This window comes from Ascaphus truei, chromosome 7 (genome assembly GCF_040206685.1).
Source record: "Ascaphus truei isolate aAscTru1 chromosome 7, aAscTru1.hap1, whole genome shotgun sequence".
In the NCBI taxonomy this organism is placed as follows: domain Eukaryota; kingdom Metazoa; phylum Chordata; class Amphibia; order Anura; family Ascaphidae; genus Ascaphus; species Ascaphus truei.
In genome coordinates this window covers 82,519,860-82,533,850 of record NC_134489.1, presented here as the reverse complement: position 1 = coordinate 82,533,850, position 13,991 = coordinate 82,519,860, and the positions used below count along the sequence as shown (strand labels likewise).

Below are 13,991 nucleotides of genomic sequence, written 5' to 3'. Positions count from 1 at the left end.
TACCCATTGCTACATATACATAATAAATACATTCAAATGACCCCTAACCCTTTAATCAACGTAGAGGTTAATAAGGGGTTATATACAGGAAAAACCAGGGGAGCGGTTGCACCTTAAAATAAAAACAACATCTACATGGTGTAATATTGTTGAGCACAATGAAGTGGTATCTAAGAAACTTAGAAAACTAAATGAGGAGGCTATAACACATATAACCAACCAAACAGTGTGGTAGAACCACAGGAAGAGCTTGAGATGTCAAGTAGAGACAAAACACAGGGATAAAACAAACAACTTTTATCCACAAACGAAAGAATTGGAGGCTTACAGGATCCAAAAGGATAATCAGCATAGGGAGTATATAATCTTCCGATTACTGCATATCACCGATCACTGCTGCTGCTGCACGCCACCCAACTGTGTCTCGAACAGCCGTCACGTCACTTCCGGAATTCACTTCAGGAACCTGCAAGTCCTACCATTGTATGCTGCTCCTGCCTGGACCTCCTTGGGATCTTTACTCATCTCCTGTGGATTCTGGAAGACTGGGACAGTCACTCAATTACTACTGAGAGCGTCGAAACGCGTTGAGTGTGACCCTGAGACTGAGAGAGAGAGAACGTTGAGCCCGTGACGTCATCTCCAACCGGATAGCGCTTCACAGTAGTAATACATATCATATAAATAACAAATAATATAAATAACAGATCATGGGAATAAGTGCTTCAGACATACTGTAAAAGTAACATTAAGGAAGGAGTCCCTGCTCCAAGGAGCTTACAATCTAATTGGTAGGAAGGGGGAATGTACAGAGACAGTAGGAGGGAATTCTAGTAAGTGCGTCTGCAGGGGGCCAAGATTTATGTATCATGTGTCCATGATTATCCAGTGCTATTCATATGCTTCTTTAAGCAGATGTGTCTTAAGGTGGGTCTTAAAGGTGGATAGCGAGGGGGCTAGTCGGGTATTGAGGGGAAGGGCATTCCAGAGGTGTGGGGCAGAAAGTGAGAAAGGTTTAAGGCGGGAGAGAGCTTTAGATACAAAGGGGGTAGAAAGAAAACATCCTTGAGAAGAACGCAAGAGTCGAGATGGTGCATAGCGAGAAATTAGGGCTGAGATGTAAGAAGGGGCAGAAGAATGTAAAGCTTTAAAAGTGAGCAGGAGAATTGAGTGTGAGATACGTGATTTAATCAGAAGCCAGGAGAGGGATTTCAGGAGGGGAGATGCGGAGACAGATTTAGGAAAGAGTAGAGTGATTCTGGCAGCATCGTTTAGGATAGATTGTAGGGGAGACAGGTGAGAGGTAGGAAGGCCGGACAGCAGGAGGTTGCAGTAATCGAGACGTGAGAGAATGAGGGACTGAGTCAGAGTTTTAGCAGTTGAGTAACAGAGGAAAGGGCGTATCTTTGTGATATTGCGGAGGAAAAAGCGACAAGTTTTAGAAACGTTTTGAATATGAGAGGAGAATGAGAGAGAGGAATCAAGTGTAACCCCTAGGCAGCGTGCTTGGGCTACTGGGTGAATTATCGTATTTCCAATAGCAATGTGGAAGGAGGTAGTAGGGCCAGGTTTGGGAGGAAGTATAAGGAGCTCTGTTTTTGCCATGTTAAGTTTCAGTCGGCGGATGGCCATCCAGGATGATATTGCAGAGAGGCATTCAGAAACTTTCGTCTGAATAGCCGGTGTAAGGTCAGGGGTTGAAAGGTAAATTTGTGTGTCGTCAGCATAGAGGTGATATTTAAACCCAAAAGATGTGATTAGGTCACCTAGAGTGAGTGTGTAAAGAGAAAAGAGAAGGGGTCCCAGGACAGAGCCCTGGGGTACCCCCACAGAGAGATCAATAGAGGAGGAGGAGGTGTTAGCAGAAGAGACACTGAAAGTACACTGGGAGAGGTAAGAGGAGATCCAGGATAAAGCTTTGTTCCGAATGCCAAGAGTATGGAGAATGTGAATGAGAAGAGGGTGGTCCACGGTGTCGAATGCTGCAGAGAGGTCGAGTAATATGAGCAGAGTGTATGACCTTTGTCTTTGGCAGCATGGAGGTCGTCAGTTATTTTAGTGAGGGCGGTTTCAGTATAGTGAGCAGTGCGGAAACCAGATTGTAGAGGGTCTAGGACAGAATAGGTGTTGAGAAAGTGTAGCAATTGAGAGAATACAAGACGTTCAAGGAGTTTGGAGGCAAAAGGCAGGAGGGAGACAGGTCGATAGTTAGAAGGACAGGTAGGGTCAAGCTTGCTGTTTTTGAGTAATGGTATAACGGTTGCATGCTTGAAGGATGATGGAAAGGTACCAGAGTAGAGGGAAGAGTTAAAGATCTGTGTGAGCATAGGGATTATAGAAGGAGCAAGAGGTTTTAGGAGATGGGAGGGAATGGGGTCAAGTGGGCAAGTGGTAGAGGGAGAAGAGGAGATCAGCAGTAACACATCCTCCTCCGAGATAGCGGAAAAGAAGTCAAGAAAGGCAGGAGGAGAGTTGGGAAGCATTGTGGGATGGGAGGAGGCAACAGATGAGATGTTCTATGTAAGGTTGTGGGGGGATTTAAAAGTCCAGTCCAAGTCAATTTATAGTGTGTGGGGAATATGGCTAGTAAGAAATAACGTGCAGCTTTATTTCCCATACCCAAAGACTTAGGATGTATTAAAGTGTATATTTTATTAACAGGGTGTTTAAATACATATATACCATTGTGCACGGTAAATGAGCTAGAACTTTCCGAACCAATGTTCTTGCAGGCTACCAACTTGGTGCCAGTGAGTCTGCCAAACATCGGAGATGAAAGCCACCAGAGGATGCCAAATGAGAAAGCCATTTGGGGGGAAGGTCGTGGCTCAAGTACCTGAATGGAAGTCATCCGAACTACCATTTGCCCCATCAGACATGGAGGAGCCCGACCCAGTTGGTGGAATCTGAATAGCAAGGGACGGAGGTGGCAAATGTGCGCCAGTCCCTTTGCAGATTCAGATTCCCTGCTAATCTTGCTTTCTAGACCGGCATCGCTTCAGAAAAACCAACTAAGAAAAATCCCACTTTTTGTGGAAAAATTCTCAGAATTGAACGTAGCAGTCACGGTTGGGATTGCAAGCCGATTTTCGTTCCAGGACATATGGAGCTAAGTCCCAGTCAAGCGGAATCAAGTCCTCTGGAGAGAAGGGAGCGTGGCGTCTCGAACCGCGTGCCGATTTGAGTTCCAGGACATTTCGGGCAATGTCCCAGTCAGGGTAAGCTTCTTATTTAGGAGCCTCTGTACCTAAAAAAGTCCAGTTTTGTACCCCAGACCCACAGTAAGTGTGTCTTTTCTTATGTAGTTTGTGTATCATTGTGTGTATTCCTTTTCATGCGAATAAATTTCAATTTATTTCACTTTACATGTTTGCTCATTGTATGATCCTGGTTAAAAGGTGTAAATACCTGGTCTCCCGTGACAATACGCTAATAGCTACATGAGTGATCAGTGATCAATAATCAGCTCAAAAGTAGTATGTGATCGTGATAGTGATACTACCCAACAGCTGGTTTAGTTCACATGGCTAGAACTATGGCCTAAAAAATCAGTGGCTATTGGTTCTAATCCGTTGGATCTGACACTATTCCTCTTATTTGGTTGTTTCCTTAGTATTATTAATTCTTTTGGGATGGAAATCCTTTCAGGAAGTGTGGGATGCGACTCATTTAAATATGCTTTGCCTAGCCTTTAGCTTATCTCCCAGCCAGGAACCTCAGGTGTGCTCCTATTCCAGCACAGGCATGAAAAGAAGGGACGTTTGAGGGGAAATATATACAACTGGAGACTCTACTAAATTCACAGTCTCTCTCTCCTCGGATTAAGCCAAGTGGAGATTTTAAGAGAGTTCAGAGTCTTAGAAATCTGTACGGATTGTATTAAATGACGGATCTGAATGAATCCGCTCAGTTTTTTTTTTAGTAACCAACAGATTTTGGTGGGGAGGGGGGGTATGTGGTCTAAATTATCTGCACATTCCCAAATCTAATGGTATGTAACATTCTTGGAGAACTTCCTTAAAAATAGTTAATAAAACAGGTTTGTACATCTTTTTAAAAGTACATCTTTATGAAATGAATGGTGAATGGGCACTGTAACTTGTAGTGTGTATATAAACCTGTTACAATTAGGAAGGACTACATATATAAATAAAGATATACTGTACATTTGATAAAGTTGCAGTTTGCTTATGAACATTGTAATGTCGTTAGTATGGCGTCAATCTTAAAGTATCCTGTGCTCTACTTTGAAATTAGTTTTATAATTTGTTGAAATTATTTGACTGTCTTGTCAGAGATTTTAAATGATTGTTTTTAAAATGTGAACTTTGATTGAAGATCTCCCAAACTATTCTCAAACCATATAAATCTGGTCTTAATCTGCCACTGTCATGTTCTTCCTCGGGTATTTAAACTGAAATTCAAATGATAATTCAGATAAGCAGTGGTCGACAAATCACCAAAAAATCTACTCGCCGAACAAAAAAATCTACTCGCCAATTAGTACCACACGTGTGCTGCTTGGGCCAATAGGATCTCGCCACGATGTTAAATCCACTCGCCCGGGGCGTGCAAATGTATAGGTTTGTCGAACACTGAAGATAAGTATAAAGATTAAAAGCAATGAATAATACAAGCGAGATATGTAAACAGAACTGAACTATATTGACACTTTGGATTACCCCCTTTGTGCTGGATGGCCCAACAATCTCCTGCTCCATAGATGACATACTACAGCTATTGAAAATAAGTTAATGTTGGTTTCCTGTAAACGTTATGTGACTTTTCCTCCATTGCTGTCAAACTATTGTATTTAAAAAATCTTAAGTAAATTCCCTATTCTCTTTTGCTATATAAATAAATGTTTCTGTAAATAAAGTCAGGAAAACTAACAATTATTTCCTTTCGGTGAGTGGATACATTTGGTGAAAAGATTAAAAACCGTATTTACTAAGCAGTGCTATTAAATAAGACATATGAACCAGTTTGTTTTTCAATAGTGTTGGTGTTTTTACAGTGGCACGATGCCGTGCTAAATATTTAAATTGAGTAAAAAAATTATTGGATATTATTGATCCACTTTCATTTCATGAATCACAACACTATCCAAACCTTGTCAATTACCCATAGCTGGCTATCTAAGATTTTATTGGTCGCATGTAAGAAATGAGGTGATACCTTGAAGTTAATCCTAGTCGCTTGGTCTCCCCAAAAATATCCATTCTTCTAAGAATCTCAGAAGTTGTCTGCAGTTTAAATATGTCCCCAGTTCACTTAGCAGACACAATGTATTTCAGACACAGCAAGGCGTTTAGGGTACAGTTAGCATCAAACATTCAGTGCAGATGTATTTAAAATTAGTCAACAGGCAACAATGATAATGAAGCTTGAAAAACTTTATTTAAGGTTACTACTGTAGTTAATACTGTGAAAGCTTAGCATTTTTATACTAAATGTTTCAAAAAGGGTGATCCGACCATGAATTTTTTTCTAAACCAGTCATGTTAGATGTGCATTTGAAAATAGTCAATTGTTTGTGTAATCCCCTGGCAAGTAAACTCTATTGTAAATGTCATTGACTGTGCATGCAGAGCTATACTGTATTGGCTTTATGATCCACCTGCTGGAATTTACAGAACACAAATTGAACATTTCCAAGTCAGAGCCGGGGGATTCCTTGCTGAAGACATATTCTGTACTAGTTTGATATTCCTTCAGTAATGGCCTATAATAAAGAAAGAGATCAAACTCAGATACACAATAATAATATGGCTAGTCTAAGATAGGCAGCAGTTATGTTTTCATATTCTTTTTTTATTCATTTGTCTCAATGCAAAATTCATTGTAATTGTTCAAATCTTCATATAAGCATATATTTTGGGGATCAGGGGGTTGTTTATTTAACTGCATTGCCAATCAAATACAAATCAAATGTTACTTAAAGCAGCTGAATAAGTTTGTAGCACACACATTAAAAAATGCAAGAATTACAGTTAAGCACAAGTCCATCCTATTTTTCATTTTTTTTTCCAATTTTTTTTTACGGTTTAGCATAAATCTGTTAAACACCATTCGTAAACATCATTGTAATTTGCATTCTTTTAGGATCAGAATTTAGGACATGCGTTCATTTAATGCCGGGTTTTTTTTATAACAGTGGTTTGCATAGTTCAGTAAGTATCCATTGGATTTATACTCAAATTACTTAAACATTGTTTGTGCTTTGCAGCAGAATGCAGCTGTACAGTACCTCACAATGTAACAAAGTATTTCCAGAAGCCAGTTTGACAAATTCCAATTTTTTTTTAATGATTCTCATTAACAGCATTTAGATGGCACAGTCGTTTTGAAACAAGAAGAAAACTACAACATTCAAGAATATTGGAGTCATTTCTAACTTTCTATATCAGGTATGGGCATCTGTTTTAGATTGTCAATATTCACAACAATTAGGTTCTCATGTAGTCAAAATCAGATCACAATGAGTTTAATTTATTGAAGGATACATTCATTAGGATTAGGGTATCATGTCAGTAGAACTGCAAGATTCCCCATTTCCAATCAACATTGAATTCATCTTGAATTATTGGTTTTAAGAAAATTTTCTTAAATGATATAAATTCAGAGCATTTCTATTACAACACTTTACCTGATATATTCTGTCGTCACTTAGCAAATCAATCAACTCTTTAGCCTTCTTTGCACCCATGATATCGGTGGCAGTTGCCAATGCTGTGCCGTCTTTGATCATTCTTTTAAAGGAAACATGTTGCAACAGCGTCAGACGAGTGTCCAAAATGCCAACAAATATTTCAGAGAGTACCAAGGTGCCCTCCATATTCATTATAATCATCCAAAGAAAAGCAATCACTTTATGAAAACGTTAAAACATAAGTACAATCTCTCACTAATATCATGACTGGGTACAGACTGGGCATCAAATAAAACTTAAAATATAATTCATGTCAATCATTATTTAAAAATGCATAAAAAGTCAAATAAGGGCACTTGACTATAAAATATCTGTAGACAGACAATTCTGCAGAGATAATGAGAGAAGGAGGTGGCTGGTTTTACAACACCCACCGCATTAGCAGAATTGCAAGACATATGCAACAACATTGAGAGGGTGTGCAATTCTAATTGCTGACCGAAGATGACCCAGTTAAATATTATTAATGATGATTTTATTATCCTCACTGGACTATGGTCGTTTAATTCTAGATAGTTACACATGTTTATAAAAAACAATGCATTTTGTAATTGGATGAAGATTTTTTTTGGAACAATATTGTAGGTTGAAATAATGTGCCAGAGGCCATTATTCTGATTCAGTGCATCCTATAGTGTGTTCACCACAAACATACATACTGTAGGTTTTGATAAAAATATATAATTCTTGTGAATTTTCAAGTTGCTTAGGAAGCTGGAAGTGATAAAATAACTGTCAATAGTTGTACTTGAAGCACTTTACGTGTGTGATTTGAATGATATTTAATCACAAAACGTATTCTGCTGTGATCCTTAAAATGTGAAATTAGTGTGATTTAAAGATTAGTTGTTTGTGATTTTTTTCTGGATATTTCTGCATTCTTTACAGGACCAAAACAAATTGCGATATCAGCCTTAGATCCTACAAGAGTCTGCAAAACACTGAGAGATTCAGCCCCTAAACCAAATCAAAAGTCCTATTTCAGGGTCTGGATCAATGTTGGCGGTGCTTCCGAAATCTCACAAATCTCTACTGTTTCAATAGCTGCTTATAAGAAAAAAAATGTATAGCAAAATTCTAGTGTAAACCTAAAAGAGATCAAGTATAACATGTCTAAAGATGGGCAAATATGTCCAAATCTGTTTCCTGGAATTTCCAGAGTTTGTCATTCAAAATTTGTTCCACAGTGTCAAATCCACCAATTGATTGTTACATTTTCAATCCGCGTGGATGAATTAAAAACCACCACTGTATACAATCCCCTGGTGGACTTTAACAATCCACCTGTGTCTTCCGCCACCCGCTGACGGATTTTGATAATCGAATCTGCTGATTCAGCAATCCGTGGTTTGGATTCTTAAAATCCGTCAAGTGATTGTGGAATCCGCGAATGGATTGTTTTTGTTAAAAAGAAAAGACACGGATCTGCAGAAATCCACGGAAGAAAGGAACCGGCCGATCTGAATCTGCAAAATAAAATGTGTCCATCTCTATCAGTGACCACAATGATTCTCCTACTCTCAGAAAGTAGTCTATTGCCATGAAACACCTTCTGCCAGTAGGTGCCATTTTTAAATATGAGCCGATATGTCTCAACCACGCTTTTACCACTTGGACACAACATGAAAGATTGAACACTGTAGGTTAATTTTTGTTAGACCAATAAAAATGGCATCAAACATAAAGACAAGATTAATAATAAAAGAACATCCTTACTTCTCAGTTGGACTTCCTATACTTAACCAATCAGCAAATGCTTTGGCTGCATGGGCTTCCAAGTGGTCGACCAAGTAACTGGTGTAAGTGGTTTGTCCGTGTCTCTCAAGAACAGCATTGCTCCTTGAAACAAAGAAAGACATCTTGTTCAAAGAAAGAGCATTTAAATGACCAAACCGTTTAAATTAGATAACTATTTTCCCATCTTTTTCAATATCCCAGTGAACAGGGGGTTCAGCAAAATAAAATCTGTAAAGACAGATATCAGGCAGTGTAGTGGGTTCCTGAGCCTGTGAGGGGGACTGAACACATACAGTAGTAACTCTCCAAACTGCACCTTAACATTGGGGGTATAGCTGTCAATTACAGCAGGAGCTTCTGCTTTGTAGCTACAGGCATTGTAGGGCATGACTATGGAATCTCTGGCAGTCATTGACACCCATGCTGTCTGCACACACAGAGGTGCAGTTTGGGGTCTTTTTAGGGGTATCCTCCTCCAACGAGCTCAGGACGCTGCCTGGGATCAGTCACACAGTTTTGTTAGCAATAGTGCGATGAGTAGGCTTATTAATTAGGGGTTCAAAGAACAAATATTTTCTAGCAGGGGGTGGTCATTCATTAAAGTTTGGGAACTGCTGTTATATCCAAACTTTAAATAAGATTTCAATAATAAATAATATTATAAATAAATATAATGAAATCAAATGTCTGCTTAACTCAAGAGTGAGTGCACTGGATTATCTTTCTCTCTATTGCTTTGATTATTATGAGTGAATGGATCATGCCATACCTCTGTTCAGCACCGGAGCAAAGACATCAACAAATAAAAATATAAAGACCTATATAATGACTATATTCAAACATTCCCATCTATGCGGAACATGGTTTTATACACAGTTCAAAAGAAAATACCCCAAATTGTCTCAGGTTAAACGAACTTTGGTGTTGTAGTTTGTGTTCAGTTGTTTGAATAATCCAGAATTCTTGTAAAAGGTCATTGCAATGTTAGATTCAGCCAATTTTTTATAGTGCTATTGTTGGTAGATTTACAATTTGTGTGATCATGAAAACAGGCAGTTGCTTTTGTTTGTCAAAGCCTAAAGCTTCCAAATAAAATAAATTGTATTAGCACAGTCCATTTTAGCAGCGACCAAATGAGTTGCATTGTAGTTTAAAACATTCAACCATGTAACACCCTCTTTATAATTTTACCTGCACATATTATTGTAGATATATTATTGAAATAGGATCAACAACAATGAGAAGTATGTACCGTGTAGATGAGCGGTAATCAACTCCAGTCATCAAGAGACACCAACAGGTCAGGTTTTCAGGATATCCCTGCTTCAGCACAGGTGGCTCAATCAGTGGCTCAGCCTTTGACTGCGCCACTGATAGAGCCACCTGTGCTGAAGCAGGAATATCCTGAAAACCTGACCAGTTAGTAGCTCTTGAGGACAGGAGTTGGCTACCCCGGTGTAGAATAGCTGCTAAACTGAATTTGTTCTCACTAAAGGGGTAATTTAATATGATCTAAAAGGGCTGATTGCCATTTGAAATATTAAGTGGAGCTCAACAGAACCCAGCACTTTGGCTGCTTGAGATTTACTCGATTGTCTTCTGAAAAAAGGGATGGGCCCACATGGAAAAGTTGATACGGATCATTATAATATGAAAGCATGTAGCTCCTTCAATAGCTCTACCCAAATAGCAAACAAGAACAAGGAGAGTAAACAAGGGACCAACCAGCTTGATGCAAATCTGTGGGCCACAAGCTCCACTTATTATGGGCCATGCCTAATGCATGGGATGGGTGTCGCACCATATGCGATGGGAAAAGGACATTTGACGTACTGTACTGTTTGCCACTGGTTAAATTATCTCCCTGTATTTTGATTTACTGGAGACCATAAAATCAAACTGTATTGAATGCTGCAAACAACATCACAACTGGTACACTGGCGACACACTTTATTCGAGCTCGGCTAGTCCCACGAATTCGGGTATACCCGGGTGTATTGAGCTTTGTGACTGTTTTCTGCCCGAGTGCATTGAGGTATTTTCCACGCAGGGATTGAAGCATTTTATTCCCGCTGGCTGCAATACTGCACAGTATATACATATATACTGTATTACAATTCATGAATTTATGCCATCTGGTAGACACGCGAAGCATTGCAGCCTATTAAATCCTAATCATTATCATTTAACAGATCAGCCGCCCGTCAGCCAGGCATGAACCCAGGCTGGGAAGGCAAACGCAACGGGGCTTGTCAGAGGTGAGGAGCGGCGCATTCCAGGTATCTGCCAGGTACATACTGGGTATTTGCTCGAATAAAGTGTGTCGGTGCAGTATGATGTTAATAAAGAAACTGAATTGTAAAGAGACTGGAGCTGAAAAGGAAGCATAGACTTTGGGGTTTATCTACAACTGTCTCCCAACTGCAAACCTGTGGGGGGAGAAACAGTGCAAGTAACAGCACCATATCTATTAGAAAAAGAACTCCATTAAAAGCAAGAGGTTTTCCTTTGATAAACCTGGTTCATTTATTTTGAACAAAGTAGAACAGATGTAATGCTTCCAAAATTAGAGAGAATTCCTCCACGGCATGTATTAATAATCAGGATAACAATGGAAAGTCCATGAATAATAAGGTATATATATAAGGCAAGGGCTAAGTGTCTAGTGGGGTCCACTTGACCTCCACAGCTTAAACACTATACAAACCCAGCCAGATAACCAATGTATAAATAGCAAAAGCACAGGTCTCCATATATATATATATGTTGGGGCACTGCGGCCCTTTACCTTAGTGCTTGGCAGGACTTCCAGGCATCCAGGGCGTGCAGCCCATTCAGGTAGGTAAACAGCAGGAAGCAGGATGATGATCAGTCGCACATCTACGAGAGATTTGGATTCTCGTGGCTGTGCGACTCATCATCATCCTGCTTCCTTCATTTATTTTGCACTAGTTTTGCAGCCAGGAGACTTTAGTCAATAATCGCCATGGGGATTAATTCTATATGTGCGGAGGCGGATGATTTAGATTAAAAACGGTTCCATTGTTCACTTTTGCACATTTAGAATGAGTCCCATAGAGTTAAATACAGTATGATTCTCTGTTTCACTAAGCAATCTCGTGTTATTTTCACATCTTTAGTGCTAATCTTCATCTTTTCAACTTCCTATTATTTTATTGTACTACAAAAATCTATCTTGACATATTTTTAAATGTTTCCCTATTTATGTGCGTTAAACATACCTGGACTTGACTCCTGTTTCTTGAAGAGGATTTTGCCAGCTGCCTTGTAGTAGCATAAAAAGAATTCCGACCATACAATAAATGCTCTCCATGTTTATTCTATAATAGATGAGGAGCTAAACATGTTATTTCTAGCAAAATATATATTTTTTTCATGACCACAACGTGCTGTAAATCATTTTCATGATATCTGAAAGGGATTATTTGTCAATGAGCCACATGGAAAACATAGAGATGAAGGAACATATACAAGCTTCCCTTCAGTTTTTTCTAGGTGTAAAGCATCAGCTGGGTTATATTATTAATAATTAATATATCCCGTTACTTTTCAATAGAGTGCTGCATATTACCCGGGGTGGGCAACTCCAATTCTTAAGGGCCAGCAACAGCTCAGGTTTTCAGGATATCCCTACTTCAGCACAGGTGGCTCAGTCTTTGACCTGTGCAGAAGCAGGTATATCCTGAAAACCTGACCTGTTGGTGGCCCTTGAGGACTGGAATTACCCACCCCTGCATTATAAAGTTGAGTAAAAAATGTAGTTCTTCATAGAATGTAAAATAATCCTAGAAATTGAAAATAACACCTGTTTCTAATGTTAGGAAAGATCTGCTTAGTACTACAAGCAGAAATGACACACACAACCAACAGTAGGATTAATGCTCATGGAAACATTCTCATAGACCTTGCATGGTAACACACAACTCATAACTTTTTATAATTATTTAAGCTATGTATGAGCAAAGAGGAAAGACGGAGGCAATACTAGTGCAAAAAAAAAACCACTGGACTTCAGATGTTCTCAGTTGGTCTTTTTCTTTGGTAAATTAGGTTCTTGTAGCACTTTTGGAGTCAGTTTTGCAGACTTTGTTAATTACTCCTTACTGCAGTTGATATGCTATAGTAGTGACAATTGCTTATATAGCATCAATCCCAAAAGGCTGAGTGATTATAGCCAAGTTATTATTGGTGGGTAAACTCTGTATTAAGTAAATATGTGATTTAGAAGGTTGTGGCGGTTTACAGAACACAAATACAGTATATGGCAGACTGGACAGTGGTTTGCGTCTCAGAGCTTTAATAAAGGGTATCTTTAAATGATATTAATTTTAAACAGAAAGTAGCCAATTCCATGGAATGCTAAATAGCATACTCTTTTCTCAAAGGAGTGCAACATTGAACATTTTCAAATTAAAATGCCAATTTAAATGGAAAAAATATCAAATATGTACGCAACCAATATAACCTCAAAATATAGGGGGGGGGGGGGGAAAGTGACCTGCAGCCCAAATATGAAATATACTATATGGGGATAAAGAAAAAAACTTTCCTAAAACAATAAAATAAAAAGTAAGTTTGAGCAAAATGGAAACTACTCACCTTGTGACCACGTGAAGTGTACGTCTGAAGATTATTAAAATGTTGCTACCGTCCCTTCAGCAACTTTGGGTTTCTTCCTACTCCTGATGATGAGACATTCTGCTTATCCACATTGCTTTTTATACTCTTTTCAGCTTCATTGAGCACTGTGAGAATGCATTACGTGCATTAATTCTGACACAGCTGATCATGTGATTGGCTCTGTTTTAAATGTTTAACATTTGACTGCTTTTAATTTAATTGAAACATTAGAAAATGGTTGGAAAATCATTTTGAAACAATTGTACACATACTGTACAAATAGTTCCTTTAAAGAATGATGTAAACACTGAAACCCCCGTCCTTTTTTTCACTGAACGCTTCACTGAGAGTTACAGAACATTAACTCACGAAGAAATTTGCTAGAATTCTAAAAAAATTGTTTTCAATGATTTTTTTTAAACAGATTAATGCATATTGTGAAACCATTCATATTAGTTATAATTATAAGAATGAAAAAGGAAATTCTTATAAAATTAGCTTTTTTTGTGCAAGAATAAGAATCAGACTTTTTTGGTTTTGTTTTCAACATAATTGTAAATAAACACTATTATTTAGTCTGGTTTTTGGTATCAATAACATATTTAAATATTTGGCTACAAATCAAAAAATTATATTTAAATATTTGTCTACAAATCAAAAATTTATATCTTACTACAACAAACATGATTATAGAATATACATGTTTGTTGGGGCGGGGTGATGTATATTAGATATATTAGTTATGATTGGTAATTATTAAAAAATTAAGGATAGAGTAGTTTCTGAAATATTAAAGAAATTCTGCAATATTATTATTAGTATTTATGTTCTCTGCTGAGGATCCAGTAGTGGTTTCATGTCACACATCATCCACAGTCAGCTGGGATAGTTGAGAGGATGA

At 38.3% G+C, this 13,991-nt stretch overlaps 1 protein-coding gene across 2 annotated transcripts; it reads right to left on the bottom strand.

Moving 5' to 3' along the window:
- Positions 1 to 5,381: 5,381 nt before the first annotated feature.
- On the bottom strand, positions 5,382 to 13,227 carry LOC142499627 (pro-glucagon-like). 2 transcript variants are annotated; one of them, XM_075609239.1, is made up of 5 exons: positions 13,070 to 13,227; positions 11,692 to 11,790; positions 8,429 to 8,551; positions 6,650 to 6,752; positions 5,382 to 5,725 (listed from the first exon to the last, which is right to left on the bottom strand). In XM_075609239.1, the coding sequence occupies exons 2-5, from the start codon at positions 11,781 to 11,783 to the stop codon at positions 5,699 to 5,701; spliced, it is 345 nt and encodes a 114-aa protein (XP_075465354.1). In that variant the 5' UTR covers positions 11,784 to 11,790; positions 13,070 to 13,227; the 3' UTR covers positions 5,382 to 5,698. The 2 variants fall into 2 exon arrangements, with proteins under 2 accessions (XP_075465354.1, XP_075465355.1); XM_075609240.1 differs by lacking the exon at positions 13,070 to 13,227 and having other exon boundaries at positions 11,692 to 11,807.
- Between the last annotated feature and the right edge of the window lie 764 nt (positions 13,228 to 13,991).

What these genes read in the sequence shown, in the direction of transcription:
- LOC142499627 (XM_075609239.1), bottom strand. Translation starts at nt 11,783, where the DNA reads ATGGAGAGCATTTATTGTATGGTCGGAATTCTTTTTATGCTACTACAA. An exon ending in ATAGGAAGTCCAACTGAGAA is followed by an intron (nt 6,753 to 8,428) that starts GTAAGGATGTTC and finishes TTCCTTTAAAAG; the next exon opens with AATGATCAAAGACGGCACAG. An exon ending in GTGACGACAGAATATATCAG is followed by an intron (nt 5,726 to 6,649) that starts GTAAAGTGTTGT and finishes TCTTTATTATAG; the next exon opens with GCCATTACTGAAGGAATATC.